At 37.4% G+C, this 27,011-nt stretch overlaps 2 protein-coding genes across 6 annotated transcripts in view; both read left to right on the plus strand.

Moving 5' to 3' along the window:
• The window catches only part of LOC107225505 (chondroadherin-like), a 75,083-nt gene extending 65,563 nt beyond the window's left edge, over positions 1-9,520 (plus strand). For 4 of the 5 annotated variants that reach the window (XM_046741729.1, XM_046741730.1, XM_046741728.1 and 1 more), the window contains exon 2: positions 9-9,520. In XM_046741729.1, coding sequence (XP_046597685.1) covers positions 31-1,902 — 1,872 coding nt within the window. In that variant the 5' untranslated portion in view covers positions 9-30 and the 3' untranslated portion in view covers positions 1,903-9,520. The remainder of the gene's footprint in view (positions 1-8) is intronic. The other variant, XR_006904696.1, reaches the window with a different exon arrangement.
• Positions 9,521-19,317: 9,797 nt separating this feature from the next.
• LOC124294416 lies at positions 19,318-25,717 on the plus strand. Its single transcript, XM_046739390.1, has 3 exons — positions 19,318-19,413; positions 24,596-25,105; positions 25,586-25,717. Exons 1-3 carry the CDS (start codon positions 19,318-19,320, stop codon positions 25,715-25,717), a joined length of 738 nt encoding a protein of 245 aa, XP_046595346.1.
• Positions 25,718-27,011: the final 1,294 nt, after the last annotated feature.

The raw sequence follows: 27,011 nt of genomic DNA on the forward strand, positions 1-27,011 counted from the left end.
TGTTGCAGGAGCAAAAGAAGTTCATATGGAATGGCAGCCGGCTGGTGGGTGTTACGGGTGCAGTTCGTGGCGGTAATGGTGGCCGTCATGACGGGCGTTAGTGGTCTTTGTCCGGCACGGTGTAAGTGCGACGACGAGTTTTTGCGCGTATCTTGCATCTCGACTGGCCTCGACGTCGTTCCTATTCAACTGAACCCGGAAATCCGGCACATCAACCTGGCCGGCAATAGAGTGACCAGTCTTCATCTGACCTTTGGGTTCTACGGCAATCTCGAGACCCTCGACCTCAGCTCGAACCTCATCCACACTCTAGGCTCTGACAATTTTAATCTCCAGCAGAACCTGCTCTCCCTAAACGTTAGCTTCAACTCCGTCCAGACGATTTCCAAGAACGCATTTCACGGCCTCAACGCCCTCAGGGAACTTGATCTTAGTGGGAATAACATAACGGAAATCGACAAGCAAGCACTCAGGTTCACCAGCGAATTGGAATCGTTGAATCTTAGCAGAAACTCCCTCACAAGTCTTCCAGATGGCCTGCTCAAGAATCTCCACAAAATTCGCACCCTGGTGCTGAACAAAAATCCTCTTCTTGAGGCTCCCGCCAACAACCTGGCTCTCGCGCCAAGCTTGGAAAACCTTAACCTCGCCTACAACCTCATACAAGAACTCCACAGAGACTCTCTGTCCTCCCTTCCGTCCCTGATCACCCTGGACCTTGCAAACAACGTGATAAGAGGCATTAGTGAGGACGCATTCGACCGTCTTCCGGGACTTTTGCGTCTCGATTTATCCGGGAACAACTTGACCTCGGTACCAACTGCTCCTCTTTCCAAACTGACTATGCTGTCGAAGCTGATACTCAGCCGAAATCCTCTAGGATCCCTCCAGACGATCGCCTTCCAAAACCTGTTTGAGCTTCGTGACCTTGAACTCGAGGAGTGCTTAATAGCGCGGATTCACGCCAGATCATTCGCGGACAACATTAATCTCGAGCAGATATCGTTGGATGGAAACACCGAGTTGGAAGAACTTCCAGAACGTATTCTATATGGAGCGAGGTACCTGAAATCCGTCTCGTTACGGAGGTGCAGTTTGGCGACACTGCAGCCGACCCAGTTTCCCGTCGACACTCTCGCCTCTTTTCAGGCCGGGGGTAACCCGCTTTTGTGCAACTGTTCCATCCAGTGGCTGTGGAACGTGATCCGGTCCGAGGAGCACCGAAACGAGTCCCGACTGAAGGTAGACTCCTTGGACATCGTGTGTGCTGACGAGGAGTTCAAGGGCAAGAGGCTCATTTCGCTACCTGAAAGCTCGCTACGGTGTCACTTGAGTCCCCTTTATCTGTCGCTCTTCGCCAGTGGGTGCCTAATCACGACGGCGGCGATACTAGCCCTGATAGTCTACGTGACCAAGGCGAAAAGGAAGAAGCAGCCGGCGTACACCGCGCCTAGGCCTGAACTCCTCGTCTACGTCGGCCAGGGTAGTGAGCTGGACAAGAACACCGAGTCGTACAGCAGACGACTGATAGCCCAGCTTGAGGAGGTGGGCTACAACTCGCCTGGAAAGATGCAGTGGGATGCGCAACTGGCGCGACCCTCGCGGGACGCGAAAGACTTCAACCTCTACGAGACCCCGCAGTACGCAAGACCCAGTGTCCACGAGACGTCCACAGGGGTGTTGGTCCGGCCTCAGAGGTCCACCGACATCTTGGACCCCTACTCAAGGCAGGACGAAGCCTACGCCGTGGCGGACGTTACCTCGCTGCAAGAAGAAGCTCCGGAAGTACTCTCTCTCTACCATATGCAGAGCTCTACCAACAGGTCAAACTTCCCCCCTGTCGTCGACTATGATGCACCCTTCCACTACCAGAAGCAAAAGCCGCACATTGTTTTCGTCTGATCGTTGGACAACGAGTGATCAGTCCAAAGGAAAAGGGATCGCGGAATGAGCGCAGCTGAGGAAATGGAAGGATTCGTCAGACAAAGAAGCGAATTTACTTTCGGAATATAACAAGGTCTCCGTGAGTCTGATAGCAGCTGCTCGTTGATGAAAAAGACTCCCTGACACATTGGTCTTCATAGGAGCGAGCCATTAGGATAGTACACGGTTGAACCTCGCTAACGTTACGCAGGATCCCTACTAGGCCCCAGCGAATTCCGCCACTTTTTCAAATCTCGATTCACGTTCGCGTGTGTGTATGCGGATATTGATGCTCGACTCGAGAGTGACTACTTGCAGTAGGTACTATAGGAGGGTTGTTCAGTTGGGTAGGTGAAGTTGACGTTAGCGGGGTTACGCTGTACCATGAAGTTGGACTTCACTTGCAATTATGAAGCTCAGAATGAATGTAAGTCAAATGTGAGATAACTGTGGCGTATCAGCTCCGCTCATTCGCTCACGTAAAATCCGCATAATTTATTATAAATTTGCTCAGCTGTCAGAATTCAAATATTTTGTGAATGTAGGTAATAACGAAAATAAGATTAATAAAATCAAGCTTAATTATAGATATTAGTAATATGTAGCTCAAGAGATGATCGTGTACGACAAGTTGGGGGCTTTAATGAAAATATTCCTCAGCCTTCTGCACTCGTCCAGAAGACACTTGCTTGAAAATTTGTAAGTTCTCAGAGTCGCACTAATTTCAGACGCATCATCGTGGTATCGGGTACTGGTGTTACGTGAAGACCAACACAAATGTACAAATTGTATGATCAAATGTACAATCAAAGCAGTCATTTCACAGGATGTGTATAGGTGTTCATTAGATGAACGATGAACTAGGGTGAATATCATTTTGCACTGCTCAGCTCATTTAGATTAGTTTTGCGAAACATCACAGTCAAGTTGTGTGAGAGATTCCACCGGGGCTTCAAATGGGTTTTATGCCCTCAGTTGAAATCAGTCTTTTCCGAAAACAATTCTGTTCATAATCTCTCTGTTCTCAAATTTTCAGAAACAAAAGTAAATCGTCTACTTTAGTTATCATAAATCCGATGAAACATGATATTACGTTTTCTTATTTTTTAATCATTCATTTTTAATAGCTTCAACCAAGTTCTAAATTTATTATTTCCTATGAAACCATAATTCTGATGACATAACTAAAAACTTATATTTTATAGTTCTCGATTAATGTCTACGCTTTCAAAGTTTGAAAGTATGGCCAGAAATAAACATGCGCTCACAAATCTAGATGTGAAAGTCTTGAAGTTATATTGTCGTTGAAATTGGGAATTCTTTAAGTTGATTTGTACATTTCTTGATTGATATACATAGTGACAAAATTATTCACAGCAAATGATGAATCGTAAAATGATAATAGACCGAATCCATTTCAAATTGGTCAAGCAAAGCGAAAATTGATTGGACGAAAATTTGTAACCTAACGAAATTGGAATATGTTGTTTTCTAAGGTAAAAAAGAGACTCGTATTTTCTTGTTTGACAGGAAAACGAAATTCCTACAAAATTATGGCCGTTCGAATATTTACGCGCCCGCTACAGATGTTCTAATGAAACAAATGCATTTTTTCTTCAACACGCTATATCTTCGGAACGAATTAAGATAATTGCAAGTTTCTGGTTTCATTTTGTGAAGTTTTTAGCGTACTTTCACAGCCCATGAAGAAGCTGGAAGTTGAATATAGCGCCCCTTTGTCAAAAATTTGAAAAAATTGGTTCTCTCAAATCCGATTTTTCTCTGTCCCGCATTTCACACAATATACGGAGTGATATGCTTCATTTATCCCATAAGTTTGATGCTATGATATGCCTTCGTATGTGAAAACCAAATTCCTGCGTTCTAATGAAATTTTCCAATTTCTGTACTATTCTTAATGTTTTTATACTATTACAAACCACGGTGAGTTTTTGATAGAAGAAAAATTGTACTAGAAACTTGTTCCAGCTATAGCTGGACTGCTGAAGTAATAGATAATCGAACAACGTACGATGTCCGAATTCTATATAGACTATATTTCTATTCAGCTAAACTACCAAATGGTCTAACGCGAAACATCGAAGAACTTTGTAATTAAGAGTTTATTTCATTACACAAGGCATTAATTATGTAGCAATTTCTAATGAAACGATAGTTGAAAAGTCTCTTACACTTCTACGCCTGATGAAATTCTCGATTAGGAAGTTCGTCGATGTTTTACGCTAGACCCTTTGGTGCTTTGACTGAACAGAAATATGGTCTAGAATTCCGACATTGTACGTAGTTCGATTCTCCATTACTATAAAAAGTCACTATGTTGATAATTTTCAAAAATCTTCTAGTTTCATCGTGGGCTTTGAAAGAACGCCAAAAACTTCACACAATGAGACCAGAAACTTGGAATTGCGTTAATTTGTTCCATAGATATAGCGTGTTCAAGAAAAAATTCGTTCGATTTACTGTAAGATTTTTAGCGAGCACGTAAATATTCGAACAGTCATAATTTCGTGGGAAAAATGTTATTTAGCCAAACAAGAAAATATGAGTTCCTTTTTTTTACCTCAGAAAACATCATATTTCAGTTTCGAAGAATTCTGCAACATTACGTTTTCCGGGCTGCCCTAACTGAGATGGATTCGATCAATATATTAACAGTATCATATTGAACTTCGATATAGTTTCAATAATCCAACATGCACACTATCAAGTGAAACTTTAGTGATGTACGAACTAAAATAATCAAGAGAACAGTTATTGTTGTATTAGGATTATGAGTCCTTAGAAAGCAGCTGAAATAATTATGAAAACTTTTTACTGAAATTTAAAATCATGCTGCGCTATCATGACTACAAGTTTGACATGCGTAACAACGAAAACTGATATGCGCTACTAGATTGATCAAATTCCCGAAACTTCCTTATAAGTATACATCAGTTTCAGACGTATCGGAAATTGATAATACTCGTTTGCGATTCGTTCGTGCTTAGGCAGGATTGTCAATAGTCATGGAAAGTACTTGTAAAACCTACTAAGTGTTAATAATTAGGGTTACGATGGTGCCAATTTTGATTATAATATACATATAATATTATTATATAAAAAAAGTCTAAAGATACGTGAAGATTATTATGCGTTCTATCAACCTTCTGGAATACCACAGAGTAATTCATATAATACGATTATCCCGTTTTCCAATATGCTCACAGCTGTATTTTCCCGAACGATCCGAATTTGATTTTTAATATAATTCCATTACAAATGACGAAGCATTCCTAAAAGCTCGCTTGAACAACGGGGAGCTGCATCGTCCAGCTTCTGAACTCGGACTTCGTTGAGATATTTTGCAAGTCACCTACGTGCCAAAAACACAGACATTCGCAATAAGGACCGGTGCAACTTAGCAGGTTGAGCGTCAGATTGCGCATGCGCGGGGTATTCGGAATTTAATACAGACTGGCCACCTTAAGCCACAGCTGTCAAACGTAGCTTTCCGAGGTTATGTAAGTGATGCTAATTTTTGAGGCTAAGCTGGTCTCAAATAGTGGATATCAGCCTTAAGAAAAAGCTTAGCAAACATTTTTCGTCAACTGACTAGTGGCCGATGATTGATACGAGTCATCATAGCAACATAATTTTAATTCCGCACTTCATACGGAAGACATTAAAATCTCATCTTCCATTTCTAGTAAGTTGGCACCCCTGCCTTGCGAACGAAAATATTGCCGTGGTACGATCTGTCAGAGCAATGGAGTTCTATTAGTTTTCGCAGGCGCAGTCACTCAGCCTGCTAAGATTCACCGTTTCATCTCTGCAGATACAAGAACTTGAAATAGCAATTCACGAAGCTTGGTGCATCAAGGTTTGAACCGCTTGATAGTTGATCGACATGATATACAATCATATCCTTTCAGTACGATATGTCCGCCTACTATCCAAAGGATGTAGCTTCATTGCCAATTAGAATTGGTAGCCCTGTATTCGAGTTACCAAACTACCGAAGTAGCAATTGGAGAGCATTCGATCATCTGCAACTGTTTCATCAGCATACGGTGTACAGATAAAAAATTAGCAAACAATACGTGAATCAGCCTGCCTGTCTATCTCTTTAATTCGTCAATTGCAATTTTCGCTGTCAGTGAAAGTAGGTATTATGTGAATTTATTCATTTATGACATTTTTTTAAATTTACGAAAGCTCAACAAAAATGCTCTCACACAGTGAATGAGGTATTTTTTAATTTCTGTTTCAGCTCAAGTTACGAAGTGTAAATGCCAATTATAATGAAATAACTTGGAATACCTACATATTTATAACCTTATACACACTGAGAACAGGTGTGCGAAAAACAATTAATCGTCTTCCGGTGTAGACTGTATACATTGCTGAGCTATATTTTATAAATCTACGGTGCACCTGTTTTTTTATACTGCAAGGTTTTCTTGCAAGGATCTGCCCGTAGCGCGCGCAATTCAACTTGCTCAATTTTGATTCGCTGATATCCATGCACGTAGCCTGAAACAAACTTTCACTGATAAGAAGAAATTCCCTAGAATCAACCGATTGACAAGTAACAGTTAACCATAACCTCTCACCTATTAACCCCTTGATGGACAGTGAGACGTATATGCCTCACTTATTCAGTCTCCGTTTTGTCGTATTTCTAATATATTTTTGCATATTTTGTATGCATGTAAATACTTTTTGGACTCTTGGGTGTCTAAATCATTAAAATTTGATGCAAAATTGCAATAATACGTTCATTTAATACACGGGGGTTCTGCGTAGAAACACCTACCTTACCGGCAAAGCTCTCCCCAGACGCAAACCCTTGAAGGTTACCCCCACCCTCGTCAGATAAAATGCGCTCTACGTCAGCATCGTTACCATCGTTTTCATAGTCGGATTATTGATCGTCGTTAAAAAAATCCTGCAAATTACCATGGTTTAACTCCTCATCAAAGTATGTTTTGCTACGCAAAACCTCCCTTGTATTACTACTTATTTATATATTTGTTATAAACAATTAACACGAAAAACTCGTTGAAAGAAAGGGTTCTCTTTGTAACGTAGATAGCTGAGGCTCTGAAATTTCTTTTACGTATTTTCCATACACAGTTTAATGAAATATATTTTTTCAGAATTTTCCTTACGCTATTTTAAAAAAAAATGTTGTAAATTTCAGGAAACTTCCGCCATTTTGAATTTCGTAATTCTAACTTCTGAATCGTAATCAGTGACCTCGAAAACATAGAGATGATCTATGATTTTTTAAATTTGTTAAGTAGAGAAATGTGCCCCTCAAAGGGATAAAAAGGATAGGCTCACGGCGCAGCCATGATTCCTTACACATCAGTCACTCTGTCCACCATGCTAGTAAAATTTTTACGAAACTGGCAACACATATAAGCTAGACGATGGCAGGTCCTTTCAGGAAAACGTCTAGGTATATTCCTGCATAAGAATTAGCAATTTTAATCAAAATAACACCAGTACACTTACAAGTATGGTACGAAATTCAATATCATACACTCACACAGACATAACACGAGGGCTGCTAATTGAAATAAATGAGAATTATCGGTTCTCAATTGGTTCTTAACATTTATCGGATCAAATCATGTTGATAGAATGTTTCTATACAAGAAGCGATAAAATTCAGTAGAAATCAGAAGATTAGAATAGACGAATATTACGTACCTTTTACTAATGTAAAATGTGGAAAAATATTATCTATAAAAACTATTTTAAAGATTGCACAACGTCCTACACATAGCAATTCTTGCAGCACTCAAAGAACCAAATCCAATGTTGAAAAGGGTGATGATTTACTTTTTCTTTAATGGTTTCTGATATTCTTCAAAAAAATCTCACTCCAAAGTTGCTCGTGTATAACGAAATGGTAATAATCTTTTCTTGAATTTGACGCTTATAATACATGAGTAACACAATATCAATCCTTTTCTTCAAATCTGCTGTTTCAACTCTAAATTTCATGCCATGCACGATTCGTTTATGTAGTATAATACATGTATGCAAGTATTCATCTGCCATTTTGGGAGACAACAAGCTACAATTTTCATTGTCTTTGATTACATACGTATTGTCATGAAGCAAGTGATTTCCATCGTGTAATCAAACGCCCTCAAGTTTAAATCACACTTGGTTCAGCCAGATTAGGAAATACTCGTGCAAACTAATTGGATTGGAGGTAAACATTCAGCCAATAATAATCAATCGATACCACCAATCAACCAATTAACCCGAACAACGATGATTCGCAAACATTGTTTAATTACATAGAAATGTACAAAGATAATATGTTGATGCTACAGAGCCCGATGATTCAATCCATTATCATAGTTGCTCTCAAATATTTGCACAAGTATATTTATAGGTTTCTAATGGATTGTTTTGCAATGAAATATATTTCATCAGATTGAATCGTGTTTAAAAAAACGCTAATATCATTCAACGGTAGCAATAATAATACTAGGTTCCAAAAAGCATCATTGCCCTGAGCAAAAATTTTTAATCGTTAGTTCATTTTATATGTAATATATATATACAAGATTTACGATAGCACATAGATTATGATACAAGATGGACGGAATACTGCAAATACTAAATTTGCGATGGTAATTTTTGGCAGTAAAAATTCTTAAATTCTTACATTGCGCCAATTATGCAGCGAAACCTAAGGTTCCGATAACTAGAGCATCAAAAACGCTGAAACAAGAGGAACGCCTCTGGACATTCGATGTCGAGGATTTAGGTGCGGTGAAAATTCTACGGAATAGATTAATTCAGCAATTGAAATGTTTGAATTACAATTAATACAAATGCGATGGAATAAGTCAAACATATTCTATTGTGAATATATTTCTACACGCCGGTTTTAAGACGATAAAACACAAATTCTGCACAACACACGTTGTAGACGAATATCCGATGTAACTCTTTTCGTTCAATCCCATAAATTGCATGTACGGGGAATATTTCTTGAAGGGAGGGGACCGATGAATATTCCTTGTATACAAGCTGAATGCAATAATTTTCTAAATATAACGTTTAAAAATCGTACTCAATAAGATTTCGTGCTAGCCAATTGAAATACAAAAACACAACGCCAAGTTTATTCTATACACATACAAACACACGTAATACACTATAAATATTATACGATGCATATAAACCTTATAGTTGTGCGGTACTTCATTTACTGGCCCTGTTTGAAATATGTAAAAATTGAAGCAATAACAGTTAAGATTATATTGTATACATATATATATATACATATATAAATACCAAATATATTATATATTTATATATTTATTAATTTGTATGAATGACAATGTTACGTTTTGGATATAAAATATACTGACACAGTATGAATAAACTTATGTTTGAATAATATGAACCGCCGAGTTCGTGAAATTAAGTATTATAAACGTAATCGGTGTTCCACCATTTTTTCCCCCAGACTGCACATTGCACCCTGCACGTCTTTCTGTCTTTCTTATTCACTTTCTTCTCTACTGATCATAAATCACAGCTTAAAAAGATTGATTGCGTGAAAATCGATACGTTTTTCTAATTTTATCACGATATGTTCGTACATTCGATATTTATAAATTTATTATATTCGTAAGCTGCGAAAATCTTGTTGATAATACAGAACTAGAAAACACTGGAATTATAAATAGAAGCTTGGATATCGATATTTCGATTCAAATCGCTGCAAAATGGTCAGATTGCATTGGATTCATTCGATTTCATCCACAGTGGTTGAGTTTACTTAGAAAACTGTTTTCCACAAAGTCACTAAAACTCAATATCGCTATTCGTTGATCATAACCTATATCGGTTCCATATTGTAAAATTAAATATTTAACGAAGCTAATATTGTAAAAAAAAAAATAGTCATTTAGAAAATGGTAGATTTTTCACAATTTTAAAGGGATTTGCAATGAAGCATCAATATCTTTTCGTCAACGTATCCAGTATTTTCTGTCTTCGTATTTTTAAACAAATCTTCGAGCGCAATATCTTTCCTTTCGCAATTAAATTGTAAGAACATCACGGAGAAATTTAATCAAAGCAACGATACATTTTCATTCTGACACGTATGCACTAGATCATTTCGCTTATGTGTCCTGCAAATTCAGGGAAAGTCACACTTCGCATTGATTCAGAGACTTCGAGACATTGACCATACATTATTTAACCAGGTGTTGGTTGAAAAATGTTAATACATTTGCCTAAATGAAGGGGGATTTAGGAAGTACGATTTGTACTTGTTCTACTTACCAACAGACGTAGAAAACCGCTGAGTCCGATCAACCAAAGTTTGGCTAAATTCACGGAAATTATTCATCTACTTTATGGTCAGCAAAATACTTATTTGCTCCGAGAAAATGATTCGGTCGCTGATCTTTGGTTGATTCGCGCGCATTCTTACAAACCTATAGTCCAATCTTAAAAATGGCCATTGTCATTGAAAAAAATGTATTAACACTCACGTTCCTCTTTAAAATCTGTGGGATTCTTAAACATGATTGTGAAACGAGACGTGACAAATCTCTTTCAAGAAATTTCGTAATTTGAAATGGCCCACCATGAAATATAATTGTCCTATCGAATTACTTTTTCATACAGTTATGAGTTCATTTTATCGTAAGTAGAACAAAAGCTGCCTGTTTCAAAAGCGGTAAAAATCTTTAAATATTTGTAGTATCCACAGATAATATGCACATTGATTTTCAATATTTTCGTAACAAAGCGCTCTTCCTTAATACGCAAAATAAAATCAACTGCAGTAAAAGAAAAAGAAAATTAAACTTAATACACATGTTTCAGGGGTCAAGTTAGACCTTCCAAGTCCCTGTTAGTAGAAATGATGCATCGCAATATGACATCGTGTGTACGAAATTTGTTCTTAAACAAGATTGTACATCATACGTGTGATACGCAAAAAAAAAAAATACTCTACCTAATGCATCTATACATAGGTATACAAATACTGTACATAGGTAGGCACTTAATGTTGTTGTGAACTCGTTTTAGGAGTCAACTCAACAATCCTTAAACCGAATGAGATTTGTAATACATGGAAAATGTTCACTTTCGTTTGAACGCAACGATTAAAATACGAAAATTTTACGCTTATGATTAAAAATCAGAACCCGGAAAAAAATGAACCATAAAAATCTTCAAACTCCTTTTCCCCATTACTTCAAGTACCAGTTTAAAATTATTCTTATGTGGTGTAATTATACGTTCAAAGTAGCCATAATCGACGATCAATGTTATGACTGTTTTTTTTTTTTTTTTTTTATTTCAAATTAAACTCCATAATCTATGTTTTCGGACTTGGTCGAAAATTAGCGATGATCGTCCTTGTAAAGCAGAAAACAAATATTGTCATTAGCTGTGACGACAAATAAGTATAGCATCCTTGATCGTAATTAAATAGGGGTTCTGATACGCGAAGCGATTATTTCGCATATATAATAAATATATATATATATATATATATATATATATATATATATATATATATATATATATATATATTGTTCGCAACGCAATATGATAGCACTGTTTATACATCATTTAATCAAGATGTAGGGAAGGTATAATAAGTTTGTAATATACTAGGCGTTTTTTTTTCAGGTAATTTCAAAATATACAGATAAGTTTCATTACGACATCGCGACTGAAAAATGAACACAGTAAGATTAACCTAGATTAATATTTAAACTGTGCTCCAGCAATACTCGTTATAAAGATTACGTGTAACATATAAGTAGGTAGATTATAGGTATAATGTATGCGGAAGTTCATGCTTGTAGCTATACAAAATACGTGGCATATTTCATATAGTAACAGAAAAAAAAAATATCCCATATGCAGGTAATGTAATCAGGGTGCAGAAAAAACAAACTCAAGTTAATTGAGTTGAGTTTTGTCAAAACTCTTTTCGATCAAATGAAAAAGAAACAGCGAGAACCCTCATATTCAAATAAAGATGAACTTCAATTAAGAATCATGATACGCAAATTAGTCACATTTAGTCCGTTCATTTAGTGCCGAAATTGTGTTCTGTTTATTTTCAATGGATCAAGAATGATTTCGTTTGTGAATCGATAATCTGCAAATTGCCAGAAACTAATTTTGGACCGTGCTAATATGTTTTAATACAATTATTTCCACGCAGAAAAAAGATCTATTTCGATACAAAACTATTGGAAAAATTGTTTATTCTAAATAAAAACTTATTGAGTTTTCTCGCTCACACCAAGTTAATTGTAGAACAGATTCATATTCAGATAAATTATTTTTCTTTCTATCAAGGTTAGAAGAATTTTTTCCGACTGCATATTCTGAATTTATAATTGATATTTTGATATACTTACTGAATCAGAAATGCATTCCGCAAAATCTTAGGTTTGGGGCGTTGGATATGAATCCTTCTGCAAATCAAAAATATGCATGTTTTTTGGATTTTGAAGCGTGCAGCAACCCCTCCCTTTTTTTCGCTATTCTTAAGACAGTTGGTCCGCTAAAAATCGATGCTTTTTGTTAATTTCATTACGAGATAGTCGTACGTTGAGTACATGTCAAATTATTGTATCCGTAAATTGAGGAGATCTCGCTAAAAATACAAGAATAGAAAATAAAATATAATAATTTCTGCAAATTCACTGAGGTCAATTTTTTTTTTCAATCAATGTGATGAAAAAAACAGTTGCAGTAGATTTGTAGAAAATAGTTTTCTGAATAAAATGAACCATAGTAGAGTGAAATCTAACGAATGCATACTAAATTTTCAACTTCATTTTTAAGAGTTTTGACATTACGGGTCAATATTTCGGTTTCCGTTTTGACTTTCACTATTCTTACACTTCTAGAGTGATTTCCGTATCTTACGAGTATAATAATAACTAACCAAATACTTGCAAAGTACAACGACCTGAAAATTAAATGATTGAAAAGTATAAATTTTTAGCTAACGAGCCGCCTTAATAATAAGCTACAATGATTTTACAGATGCATCATTTCTGCAATGAACCTGTACAGAAAAATTCCTCTCAATTGATGAGTAATAATAGAGAATCCGTTTTCGAACGAAACTACTCATAATTCATCACAGTATAGTAAATTACATGTATTAAGCATCGGAAAATTCGACCAATTGTTTAATTGGTTTAAAATTAATGTAATTCCAGTTTTTTCAGACCAAACTCGTTGATCCAAAGATTGTGCCAACATTGAGGGGATACCGTATTTGAACCAAATTTAACTCGATTGACTTTAGTCTTGTAAGCTTCTGAACCTCGGACTTACCATTTTCGTGTTTAGACTGTAGGTCCGACACATCCTTAACGCGATTTGGGCGTGTCGCGGAGCAGGCAGTTATTTTTGTACATACATACGTGTTTTCATGCGTGTCTCTATGTCACGTTCTTGTGTCTATACGTCTATCCATGTGTCCGTGTCTATGCTGTGCGTCCGTCCTCGTCTGTGTTTTCCCTCGACCTCCGCGTCCCTTTTAAACCCACGCAGGTCACATACCTGCACACATTCACACGTAATTTTGCTGCATGCCGTGAAACGGTGGGACTGTAAGAAACAGAATTACGCTCGACGCAGGCAGTCGTGAAGAATGAGATATAGAAAGAGAGGGAGAGACGTACGGAAAACGTGCGGCAAATAAGGACAGAGAAAAAAGGAGAGGCCACGAAGACTTTTACTAACCAGCTTCTCTTATTTTGATGACGCTACCACAGGACACTAAATTTGTCACATTTCATTTTGACCTGGGAATTCTTTTCGACATCAGTCTTTTTCGGGAACTATAAAATACACACTCTTACTTACGGTTCAATGGTTAATTTATGTTTACGGTTACCGGTCAACGTGTTATTAGATTTTATTGTTATTTCAATACTCTATATTGTGGGGTATTCAATTAGCTTAACCATCATTGCCGGTTTTTAATAACTTTTCATTCCGTTTTGTAGACTTATGATTAGTAAATATACACAGAAGAAACGGTGAAACTTATCAAGTTTTCGACCGACTGCGCATGCGCAAGACAATTGAAATCTGGTGGTCCGCGAGAACGTAGCACGGCAACATTTTCGTTTGCAAGACAGGGGAGCCAACTGACATCAAACTGGGCATGAGATGTCAAACTCTTCCGCGTCGGGTGGCGAATTAAGATTATGTTGTTGTGATGACTCGAAGCAATCATCGGTCGTCATTCAGTAAATAATAATAGTTGCCAAGCCTTCCCGAATCACTGCATTAATTGTTCGAAATCTGCTTAATCTAACAAAATTTAAATCGTCAACATAACCTCCATAACTCGCGATTGACAGATGATGCTTGAGGTGGCTAACCTAAATGAAAATTCGACAAATCTCGCGCATATGCAGTCAATCTGCTGAGTATCACTATTTTTTTTTTTTTTTTGTAACGAGGATGCATACCCTAACCTCCTGCCCTTGCTGACCGAGCAAATTGACGCTTTATTTTCCTGCACTACATAAACAACGGAAACTGTTCAAATTTCGATGGTGCACCGCTCTCTCGTAGCGGACTTCAGAAAAGTTACTAATATCTTGAAAATCATCAAAAAAATATGTGGTTTTATGACATATGTTACGGTTGCTCGCCACTTTGGTGACAGTGCGACAGAGAGAGGACCACTGTGGGGCTAGCTCTGTCCTTCGATCTGGGCTTCAGCGACTCTGCAAGACCGCGTACTATATTTCCATGACTCTATGACGTTACTCTGCGCAGGGACCACTGAACCATATACAGGGTGAGCCAAAAAAACGGGACAGATTTGAAACGTGATTAAAATCCGAACGCGTTGATCGATTTCCAAAAACTTGATTTTGCTTGAAAGTAATAGATTGAATCTTGCATGTCACGTACAAAATCTGCAAAATCTTTGTTCCCTACTGAGATACACCCTCTTGAAAATCGGTTTTTGAGAAAGTCGCTTTGAAACTGAGGAAAATTAATATTAAGGAATGTTCATCTTAATTTCGATCTTAAATTATGATTCAAGGATTCAGTTACAAAAATATTTACAACACTGTGTTTTTCATTTATTCCACTAATTTTTAATATTTCAAAGCTGTCTGGTAATTCATATGATCAACACGAAAATGCAAATGAGAAGCGGAATTAAGGTTATAAGGTTCAATGTGTCCACCTTTTACGGTCACTACTGAACTCTCTTTCGCCAGGATGCAATATCTCGTGCAATGAAGAATAAGATAATATGCTATGTGACTTCAACATCCACGGCTTAGTGAAAAATTTTCTCCCATGTCTAAAAATATGATGCTCTCGATAATTCGACAATATGAAAAAAGTCAGTGGTAAAGTCATTGCGAAAAATTAAAAATGTTCGTTAGATCCGGCTGGTGGTAACTGGTTGATAGTTGGCTGAATCAATTTTGTCCAAATTCTCGACGTCATTTACAGCCGGCTTTTTTACAGTGGACTTTATTGATAATGTCCCGAAAACAGAATTCTTACTTTGACGCACGCGTTTTGATTCTAATTTTACAAGAAAATCTCGGAGGATTCCTAAAACGCCAGAGTTAATCTTCGAATCACAATTTCAGAGAGAATTGTGTTGAACATTCTTTAATAATAGTTTTTTTTCATCTCCCAGTGACTTTTTCAAAATCAGTTTCTTAAAAGCGTGTATCTCAACAATAAATGAAGATTTTCCAGATTTTGAACGGTAAAATGAAAGATTCGTTCTTCTACTATCGAGAAAAAAAAATTTCCGTTAATCGTCACCACGTTTGGATTTTATTCACTTTTCAAATCAGTCTTGCTTTTTTTTTGGCCCACTATGTACAGCCTTCGAAAAAGGAACACTATTCAATCACCTTTAGTCGTTTACGGGTATCACGGTGGATAAAATTTTTATAGAAAAATTAATAGAAAAATACAGGTGGTAACTTCTAAGCCTTCTCTCTCTACGGTACCCCCACTAGTTTGGTGCGCTTTCCAGTTATATTATATTTCAATAATAGGGACTTTACTTTCCGCGGCTGACGCAGCTTTACCGAAGCACTATTTCATGCTGTGGTGACCACCTCAACCAAAAAACGCCAAGCTGAACGTCTTTTTTTCACGAAGTTATTATATATAACTTCGAAAATAGTCCCACATTTCACTCCTCATTCCTTCCGGAATGGCGGACAGTATCTCGTCCATGGATTTCATGGTCCCAGAAATGCGGGATATGCAAAAATCCGGAGATATAAAAAGTTACAAATGTCAAAAAACTACACATTTTTTGATGATTTTTGGGACATTAGTAACTTTCTTTAAGTCTGCTACAAGAGAGCGGTGCACCGTCGAAATTTGAACGGTTTCCGATCATTTGTTTATTAAATATAGGAAGAGAAAGAATAAATTTGCTCGGTCGGTAAAGGCAGGACTACTACGTATCCTTAAGATAGTTACAAGGCAATGCTTTTATATCAGTGCAGGATGCATCATTAATAGAATAGAAGATACGTTTTTTAAAGTGAATCTATAGTATGTAATATAAGCCAAAGAAATGCTTTATAGTACTTCGCAACCAATTCGAATCCAGTCAACAATACCGTTTATAGTTCCTGATAAGCCATACTTGTAAATTAAGACAAATGTTTGATGGGCTAACGACTGCAAACTTACAAAACACAATGTCGAAATTTTATTCTGTCATAGACAGGTCAACTACTTACCTCGAAATGAAATTGACACATGTATTATGGACATTGAATTTGAAACAAGAGAATCAAATTTACAAGGAGCATGTGCCTTTAATTATTGTATAATACGTTCAATTTCTTCAAATATTTTGCCTTAAAATAATATCACGTCGGATTCTTTTCGAAAATCCTCAGATTCGGTTCGCAAGTTTTTGGTTTGTTTTCAATCGTGGTTGAGAAAATCGCGGACGTGCAGCAAAAGTAACGACACACTTAAGACATTAGCTTAATATTGTTTTGCGGTACGAGTGAAAGTAGGTATGTTTCGTAAAAATTGAAAAATGACTGATTGTACTTCATGCACAAAACAATTTGAAAAAAAAAAAAAAAAACAACGACGAATGATAGCTGAACTCGGATAATATATTGAACGGAAAAATAAAAACGTGTAAACGGTTAAACATACTTAAACATAAGATATTTTTTAGTGAATACATATAAAAATTTCTTATATTGCATTTAAATTATTCACATAATATTACACTAAATTGAACAATAAAGGTATATTGTACATTGATTAATACCGATGCCTTAGTAATTACACCCAAATCGTTTGGTTCGTTTATTGTTTATTGATTCTTTGCTCTTGTTACCCATATACTTGCGATATACATTGTACATACATGTGGACATTAATCATCGTTTGTTGTACTTACTGTGTGTTTTCCATACCTATTATTTATGTGTATCTGTCTGCATAGTAACCGTATCTTCGATCCCACTCCTCGTCATAATTCTTATTGTTTTCGTGCCTGTGCAACGTTTTCCCATCTTTACAAACTATCCGTTTCCAGCGAGATGAAAATATGTTCTCTTACACTCAAAAGATTCGCTTTATGTAAATGTATATTTGTTATAACTTATAGAATTATATCTTATAGATCATTGAAAATTTACTGGTTTTGGACCATTGCCTTCAGCTATTGCTGCGAAATTTCTGACCATATCTTATGGCTGCGATGCCATCTGAAATATGGAAATATAATTGTGTTCTAAAGCAAAGAAGTTTCATTCGTATACCGACTTCCAAAAAGTTTAAAAACACTTTTTCAAGAAATCGTTGGAGGAAATATATAAGAATGATGCTAGAGAAATCATGATTAACCCTTTGAGTCGTAGTGGTAAGTATTCTTACCACTTATTTTACATCCATTTTTTTATATATTTAGAGAACTTCTCAACATATTTCTTTGCGTTTGTTGCTATTTTTGATAGTATACTAATAGGTTTTCATTACTTGAGAGTAACTGTTTGCAATATAATGTAAATTAGAAAGGTGCCCCTTTACACATATGTATGTTTTACATAAATTAATTGTTTTTGAGGTCGTTAATTACAAATCTGAAATCATATTTTCAAAATTGATGACGGATTATTCCTTCACTGTATTGAATCCGCCGTATTGGATCCGTCATCTTGAATTTTTGAAACCTGATTTCAGATTTATAATCAGCGGCCCCAAAAACTAAAGAATATTAACTTGATGTAAAAGTTGACTCAGATCAATGATGTGTTAAACGGGTTATAAATAATGTGTAAAGTGTTCGAAAGGTGAACGAGAAACCATGATGGCATTCTATAACTGATGTAGAAAAATTTGAATCCAACGTAACTCGGATTGAATTTTTCTACTTTGGAGTTCTGTGTTGATGCTGGACAAATTATTACAGTGTAACTTTTCAACAGCGGACATCTTTACGACTAAAAGTATTGTCCGTTATTCAGGAGTATCCGCTATTCAGAACAATATTAACGTGTAAATTGTGCTTCTGTAGAGTTTTAGACTGTCCGTTGTAAAGAGGAATCCGTTGTTGGAAGTTATCCATTAAGAGAAGTTAAATGGATATTAAATTATAATAATATTAAAGGTACAAGTGTTTGAAAACTTTTTAATAGCATGAAAAATTCTGCTCACCAAGAAAATCAAAAATCTCTTTGTAACCATGGGCCGCAAACGAACGGCTTCCATCGAAAAACGTTTTCAAAAATTTATCCTGCCAGCATTGCCATCATGTTCATATACAATCACAATCCGCAAAATTGTCTTCCTCAGCGTGATTCAGGCGTAGAGAAAACCGTGAACGGTGGAAAAGCTCTTGACGCACTCTTTGGTAAGGATCAATAGAAAGCTCCTTCCGTTAGTCGCCAAAGCGTTGTCGGCCTTACCTTGAGTAAAACTCAGACATGGAAGTAAGTACATGGGGAATGTATCCCTTTCAAAGACCATGGGAGTAGGAGAGAAAGAATAACTGTAGAATCGTGGGACCATCGTCTAAGTGAAGCAACTGCGCCGTTGTTGGAAGTACACACTCGGTACCTTGGCAAGAGCGGTGAGTGTTGCCTAGAGAAAACCATATCGGATATACCAGGTGTGTTAAACGTAACTTCGTCCCTCGCGAAAAACATTTCCACCCTTTCTTTGGTATCACTGTATTGGAAGCTTCGCGGAGCCCGTAGATGGTGTGACCAGTGACCGTAGTGACCAGTGTCGCTTATTCTGGAGACATGTTCTCTGTATCACCGGTCATGGATATGGTCATCAAAAAGAAGGTACCTACAGATAGCCGTGAATCAGCCCATGGAGTATGACGGTCTCCAGCTGATGTCGGTCAGGCTATCGAAAAATCGGCCAGCTGATGCTGATCAGACGTTCATTTTACCCCGTGACACCCAAGTGAGCCGTCATTTCATTTGACCAATCTATATGGAACGACCAAAAATCCTCACCGAAGATGTATCGCCGGGCTAGCATCCGCATAAGAGGTTGAAGAAGCGGTCGGTACACCGAGGTAGATACGACAAGCCCTGGAGTCGGCGGTATGCCCATCGCACCTGTCACTTGTCGTAACATGATGGTATAACAGAAATATGTGGCCTGGTAAGGACATCAGTCCGTAAGTAAGATATCAATCTGTGCTACTAACTTATACTGCGCTATCGCAGAAGCAACGTCTGTTCAAGTCAGAATGCCACATGCCGAAAGAATGCTGAGCAGAGGGTTTGAAACTGATTGTGAGGTTTGGTAAAGCCGTGAGCAGATTATCTCTAGGAGATACGTTTGTGAACACAGGTGTCTACTGACAAGGAACATCAGTTTGGTGTCCCCCTCCGATTTCGTTACAACTCGTGTATGTTGTGGAACATTGAAAACTAAAAAACGCGTACCTTTGTCTGATAATGAGTTCCCAACGTTTGATAGTCAATAGTTTTGGCGTTATTAATGAATTATAAAATGATATGTTGATGTTTGATTGCCGAGCGATTATTTTTGAAAAATTAAACAGTTGCAGTTGTGCATTAGACCCGGGAGTTTACCCAGCCCTAACTTATGGCAGTTCTCGTTAAAATGAATTGCAATAAAATTCAATTTCCCCTAGAGGCAACCGTTTGTTGGTCGTAGAGGTAAGCGAATTTCGTAAAAATTTACAGTTAAATGCGAAACTGCCATAAGTTAGAGGCACTGGGTTTGGACAGACTACTGGAACTAGTGCCTGACCACAGTCTATTCGGTTTTTTGTCCGGAGGTTTTTTTTCCAATTTTTACAGATAATCGAGGGATTATCAAAGACTGGACAAGCGCTAATAAACACCAACATTCTGCTTTTGCACAAGCATTCGATTCTGCTCAATTCGATCTCAAAATACAATCATGAAGGGCTGACGTCACTTGAATTCCCTGTGCGAATTTATTTTATTGTCAACGACTAACCTATTGAGTATCAAACTTTGGGAACTCACTATCAAACACTAACAAAAGTCCACCGAACGATTTAAAAAAATCAACTCATTTGGGTATTAATGAGGGGATAAGTATATGGAGCTCCTTTCGGTCCCTTGGCAACAAAATCTCGCCAATTGGACGGTAGAAAGCATTATTATACTAGCAAGTAAAAGCAATAGTTTTTTGCTGCGAGTCACTGTTATTTTTGCAAATATAGCGTCTCCAAGCCAACAGTTAACCAGTGTTACCAACACGTACCATAATTATGGAATCGTATCCAATTACTCTCGCTTACCATGTACTGTACCATACCCCATAGATGTACCATAATTTGACCATTTCACAATTTATCCCATAATTTGTATCACAATTTTAATGCTTAGAAAGGGTATTTACATTTTCTTCTTTTGCTAGGTTGAGAGATTGTTCGTATCGCGTGTCATTGCAAGCTGCATACGATACATATATTATATAAGGGGCGTTCCATGTCAACTCAACCTACCATCGAAATTGACATTTTTTATTTGGTCTTGATTTTCTTTACCTTTTTCTACTCTGTGAAAAAGAGCTCCACGATTTTTTTCGAATTCTTTTATCCAGCCGTTTACGAAATATGAATTTTTCAAAATTAAAATTTCTTTCTTCGAATGCATGAAACTTTTTTAAAAATACATCAAATTGAATTTTTTCCTTCAAATTACGTGTATTTCAATGAGTTTTTCGAAAATTTGATACAAAAAAATATGAAAAAATTATTTACTGCTGTTACGTCCCAGCCGGTAATCGCGGCTGCGCCCTCTCCACGCCAGTAATTACCGACGTGCAATTACCATAACAGCGTCATACACTCTCTTATGATAAGCTCTTAGATCTATATCGATCCACACAGTTACCATCATAGTAAACAACATCAGTGCATTTACAATTCTTATGCATCCATAGCACCTGTCATCAAGCAATCCAACTCGTAGCTACGAAATGCTAAGTAGTAAACGCGTTTCACATTTGAACCGGACATCTTTTTCAACACAATCCTGCATACAGAAACGCGAAAAGCGTGAGACAGGAAATTCGTGAGCATTTCATTATCCTCTATTCCTTAGAATGCGAATCGACAAAACGTCCTTTCAGCAACCACCGATTGGCTCTCACAGGCCAATCCTCCTGCGCTGACTTATCAAAGATCCTAGCACACTAATGAAGAGCTCTTTCTTAAACTCTTCCTACATCCATCTTCCCAGAGATTTCGAAAGACACAAATCAGAATACAATTTAGCATCGAAGAGTAAAGAACATAAGTTAACGTCGAAAAATCAAGTACCAAATTAAACTTGGAATCATTTCCAAATTCAAGTGCTGAGCAAATAAAGTAAATCTAACAAACTCTTAGAATTAGAAACACCGAACTCAAGTATTGCTATTGTAACAGTAATTAAACAACTTTACGAGTCTATAAGACATTGTTAAAACCTAACGTTAGGCTTTGTTCGAAAAGAACTTGTTGATTATTAGTAAATGTGTATTTTAAATTAAGGTTTTTGTGTAAAGATAATTATTTCAATCACGTATAGTGATAGTTGACACGAACCAAAATAACCGAATTCACAGATAGTGGAGAGCTGTACCAGAAACCTGAACAAACCAAACACCAGAGTTCGCATGCATGAACATCGAACGGTTGTGAAACTAAATTTAATCTGAATCAAGCAGCGAATGGAAGATCTCTCGCAGATGTTCTTCTGAAACGTAACACTAGTTCTTTTTCAATTCATAGATTAAAATCTGATTTTGAACAATGTATCCTTCGATTTTTTGAAAAATTTTCAAAAAAGCTACTTCCTATTTCACAAATTTTGAGTCTGGTCCGGTTGTGGGAAAACAATTCTCTCTATCTTTTCTAAATTTTTCAAAATAATCGGAATTTTTTTTTCGTATGAAAAACTTAAACTGCTGTAACTTAGTATGATATAAGTATAATTTTTAATGCCTTATGAAATTAAATTACATAAAAAGTTACAAATGGAGATATACGGAAATCGACTAACCTTTTGCTCATGTTTTTCGAGTTCTGAGTAAAATTGTTTACTTGAGAAATGTTGGTGCTAGGAGAGCCTTCAACATTGATCATTTCTCATCTATCATTAAATTTGAAGTGTAAAATCGGATGGTGAAGATAATTTCGGATTCTTTCAATGTACGGTCGTTCGGCTTGTGTAACTGTATTTTGTTAAAATTAGTTTTGCCTAAGTGTTCTCTAAAAATTGCAATTGCTCATAAATAATATTCGAAAAATTCGACTCCCGAACAGGACAGCGGTGAACATGATAATTTATCTAATGACATTTTCGAAAAGCAACGCAATTTTTCAGGTATGCATAGAATCTTTCCTGCAAAGATGATTAGTCAATAATTGATGTGTTTATATTTACTGTGTTCACACGTGTTTCATAATCAACAGATGGCCGAGCTAAAGAGACAGCAATTACGCAGATGCTGCTATTCATAATTTGTAAAGAAAATCTACCGCTCAGTTGCATGAAAAAAGTTGGATTGAGGCACTTTGTAAAAACTATTGTGCCATTGTACGAATTCAAAAGCAAGCAAACGGTAATTGGGTTGTGTATAATTATTATTTTATGAAAAAAGTTCATTCTATTTATAAAAATAAACGTTTATAGATGACACGACTGATTGAAGTTAAGTACCGGGCTGTCAACTGTACTGTGCCAACGTACTGTTTTTAAAACGAGATAAAGCAACACATAATAAAATATGAAGAAAATATCTGCTTTCATTTACAACAATTTTACAGCCTCATTTTAAAAACTCCATTATCAATCGTCTGTCAGTGCTACCAATGCAATCAATGCAGTTTCTAAGTAGGTTCGTCGTGAACTCCACAGTTTGTATCAAGAAATGTCCAGCTCCTCAAATGACGAAGCGCTTATTACTGATTCAAATGATCTGTGGAGTATTCGCTACACCGAACAGCTAAAAGTACTCGCGAAAGCCCTTCGTTTACCGAAAATGCAACTTGTGAATTGAACCGCTAAATTCCAATCCAATCTGATTGTGGGAAGACAGTAAAAATGCTATTCGTAGAACGTACCGGGATGTCGTGAAATACTTTACGGTACTAAGAACTTCAGTTGCTTTCAAGATGACGGTTTCTCGCCTCAAATACGATTCATCGGATGACAGAACATGACTGACTTCAGCACACACATGTATGCCGGTATTCTTGGCCTCACTGGACAACCATTTTTGGGATGTCGCATGAAAAAACAATATTATTTTATGTGATTAACGTTTCGATTAGTATTTTCTGCAATAAGGGTTATCAAAATTAAAATACAAAAATCATTAGGTGGGAATAAGACGAAGAACTTGGATCTATGCGTGATTTAATAAATCTATTTCAACTCTTCTATGTTTAAAAATTGCAGGCTGAAAAGAAAAAAGCCCAATCTCTAATTAACCGAGATGATGATGATTTTGTTCAACCTCCGATTCTATCGTCCCATAATTACCATGATTTCAACTGTAAAGACGTTTTTCGACGGAAATACTACGATTGTGATGATGGATCCAAACAGATTTCTACTCGTTTCGTTGAACAAAATTTTTTAAACGAGTCAAAATATTTCAATAAATTTACTTTTACCGTAAATATCACGGTTATTATAGATGTTTTTTTTTTTATGTTGTCTAGATAACTTACAATACTGATTTATAACTATGAATATGTTTGTTTTTTACACTCCGATTCTACCATGATCATTTTTTTCAGCTAACAAGCCAATGACAGGCATCCAATTACTTGCAAATTAACCACTTGACTTTTGGCTCGTGTGCCGAATCGTATGTCCACAGTATAGATTCCTTTACCAATTCGAAATCACTGTAAGACTTTCTACATACAGGCCACTTCACACACTTCATGTCTCTTTTAACGTCCGTTCCACAGACAAGCCGTTAGGGTTATCTGGACTAGTGGAACACCAGAATTAAGGCACTGTCAGTGCAAGTGTCCTGTTTATTTGCTGATGCGACTCTTCGGCGTATCTGCATGGCTAAAGTAGCCTCCAATAAGTTTAAATATTGAATCTTTTGCAGTTATTATACTTACCGACAGAACAAGCGATCCGTAGTTCCTGCGCTCCAGGTACGCTACCTGGTGAAACTTGACTTCCAGGACAAGCGCTCCGTGGTTCCTAGACGCCGGGTACGCTACCTGGTAAAACTCGACTTACACGACAAGCGCTCCGTAGTTTCTGCGCTCCAGGTACGCTACCTGGTGAAACTTGACTTCCAGGACAAGCGCTCCGTGGTTCCTAGTCGCCGGGTACGCTACCTGGTAAAACTCGACTTCCAGGACAAGCGATCCGTAGTTCCTGCGCTCCAGGTCCGCTACCTGGTGAAACTCGACGTCCACGACAAGCGCCCCGTAGTCCCTTCGCTACAGGTCCGCTACCTGGTGAAACTCGACTTCCACGACAAGCGCTCCGTAGTTTCTGCGCTCCAGGTACGCTACCTGGTGAAACTTGACTTCCAGGACAAGCGCTCCGTGGTTCCTAGACGCCGGGTACGCTACCTGGTAAAACTCGACTTCCACGACAAGCGCTCCGTAGTTTCTGCGCTCCAGGTACGCTACCTGGTGAAACTTGACTTCCAGGACAAGCGCTCCGTGGTTCCTAGACGCCGGGTACGCTACCTGGTAAAACTCGACTTCCAGGACAAGCGATCCGTAGTTCCTGCGCTCCAGGTCCGCTACCTGGTGAAACTCGACTTACACGACAAGCGCTCCGTCGTACCTACGCTCCAAGTCCACTACCTGGTGAGACTCAACTTCCAGAACAAGCGATCCGTAGTTCCTGCGCTCCAGATCCGCTACCTGGTGAAACTCGACTTACACGACAAGTGCTCCGTAGTTTCTGCGCTCCAGGTCCGCTACCTGGTGAAACTCGACTTACACGACAAGTGCTCCGTAGTTTCTGCGCTCCAGGTACGCTACCTGGTGAAACTCGACTTATACGACAAGTGCTCCGTAGTTTCTGCGCTCCAGGTACGCTACCTGGTGAAACTCGACTTACACGACACGTGCTCCGTAATTTCTGCGCTCCAGGTCCGCTACCTGGTGAAACTCGACTTCCACGACAAGCGCTCCGTAGTTCCTGCGCTCCATGTTGTACGAGCACAAAAACCAGCTAGATTAGGCATCCGACCCCGAGCGAGCTTTCGCGAGCGAGGGTTTTGAAGGTAGTACTTTAGTATTTTTCTTGCTACCTTTAAAATAAGTCTATCTGCAAATCTATAATATACTTATCTATAATAATACGCTGACCGTATCTGTCATCCGAGCCGACTATTAAGTATTATAAGTATCCTTGGAGCTACTTTTCTAGCGAGAAAGTTCACTGTCTATAGTCGCCTTTAATAGTACTAGTGTATACTTATGTTTTAAAATTCCTTGAATATTTCTGAATTTACCTGGAACATTATCTGATGTGACTGATAAATTCACCGAACGTGTTAAATTACACAAAAGTAAATATACATGAAATATTTTCGGTGAATACACTTGCAACATTATCGATTATCTTGAGTGCGTTCATTCAACATGTCAAGATGTATAAAACTAAATATTCGCTTGATTATTATGCAAACTTGTAATGTACATACATATGGCATGTCTTTTGCATATTGTGAACGAGTCTTGAATATTCAAAACATATCCAATATTCTACGGGTCAATACTGGTGAAGTAACGACCATTGTTTGATAAAAATGATGCACTCAATTCACGATGTTATTATTCAAATATTTCGATATTTTTTCAAGTATTATCACCAGAGACGGTCTTTTAGATATCTCGAAATATTTTGTCGCTATAATGCATGTTTTACATTATCGTATTTGGAAACAAATTGGTATCAAATTTTATTTCAGTAGTTATTATTACAATAATATTTAACGTGTAACGTGTCTGAAAAACTGCACACCTAAACACAGAATATAATGTGTACAGGCAAAAGAATTTTCTTGCGATTATTTGCATTTATGAGCGCTCGGAGTGTCAGCCAAATCGTCGATATTTGTATTGGAAATCACAAAATTTTTCAGAGAAGAATTGTAATCGTAACGGTTCTTCACCCTGCTTTCACTCAGGGTAATACTATACATATATAGTCAATGTTTACCGACCGAGTTAAATTATTTTTACCATTGTCAGTGCCAGTACGCGTCACTGGCCATAACACTACTAAAAATAGAGAGATTTTACATGCAACACCGAGCAAAAATGTCCAAAAATATTCTTTAACATGCGAGAATACCACCGGAAAATGTACTGCAATTTATGATAATTCGATGACGGGAATATCTAGATTTGCTGGAATTATTATTGCGTAGAACAATTTTTTTGTTACATTCGTACTAAGCATTGCTTGCAAATTGGCGGTAGTTGCGACATTCTCGCGTTAGCGATGTCTAGACTAGTACAATAGCGAAAATAAGTAACATTTTACTCGGCTGGTAAAGACCCCCTATAA

This window comes from Neodiprion lecontei, chromosome 5, assembly GCF_021901455.1.
Source record: "Neodiprion lecontei isolate iyNeoLeco1 chromosome 5, iyNeoLeco1.1, whole genome shotgun sequence".
NCBI lineage: Eukaryota > Metazoa > Arthropoda > Insecta > Hymenoptera > Diprionidae > Neodiprion > Neodiprion lecontei.

Excerpts from the sequence above, each read along its gene's own strand:
- LOC124294416 (XM_046739390.1), top strand. The coding sequence starts at position 19,318 with ATGGAGTATGACGGTCTCCAGCTGATGTCGGTCAGGCTATCGAAAAAT. Across the intron at positions 19,414-24,595 it reads TTTTACCCCGTGACACCCAA|AACAAGCGATCCGTAGTTCC; the intron begins GTGAGCCGTCAT and ends ACTTACCGACAG. Across the intron at positions 25,106-25,585 it reads CCGTAGTTTCTGCGCTCCAG|GTCCGCTACCTGGTGAAACT; the intron begins GTACGCTACCTG and ends TCTGCGCTCCAG.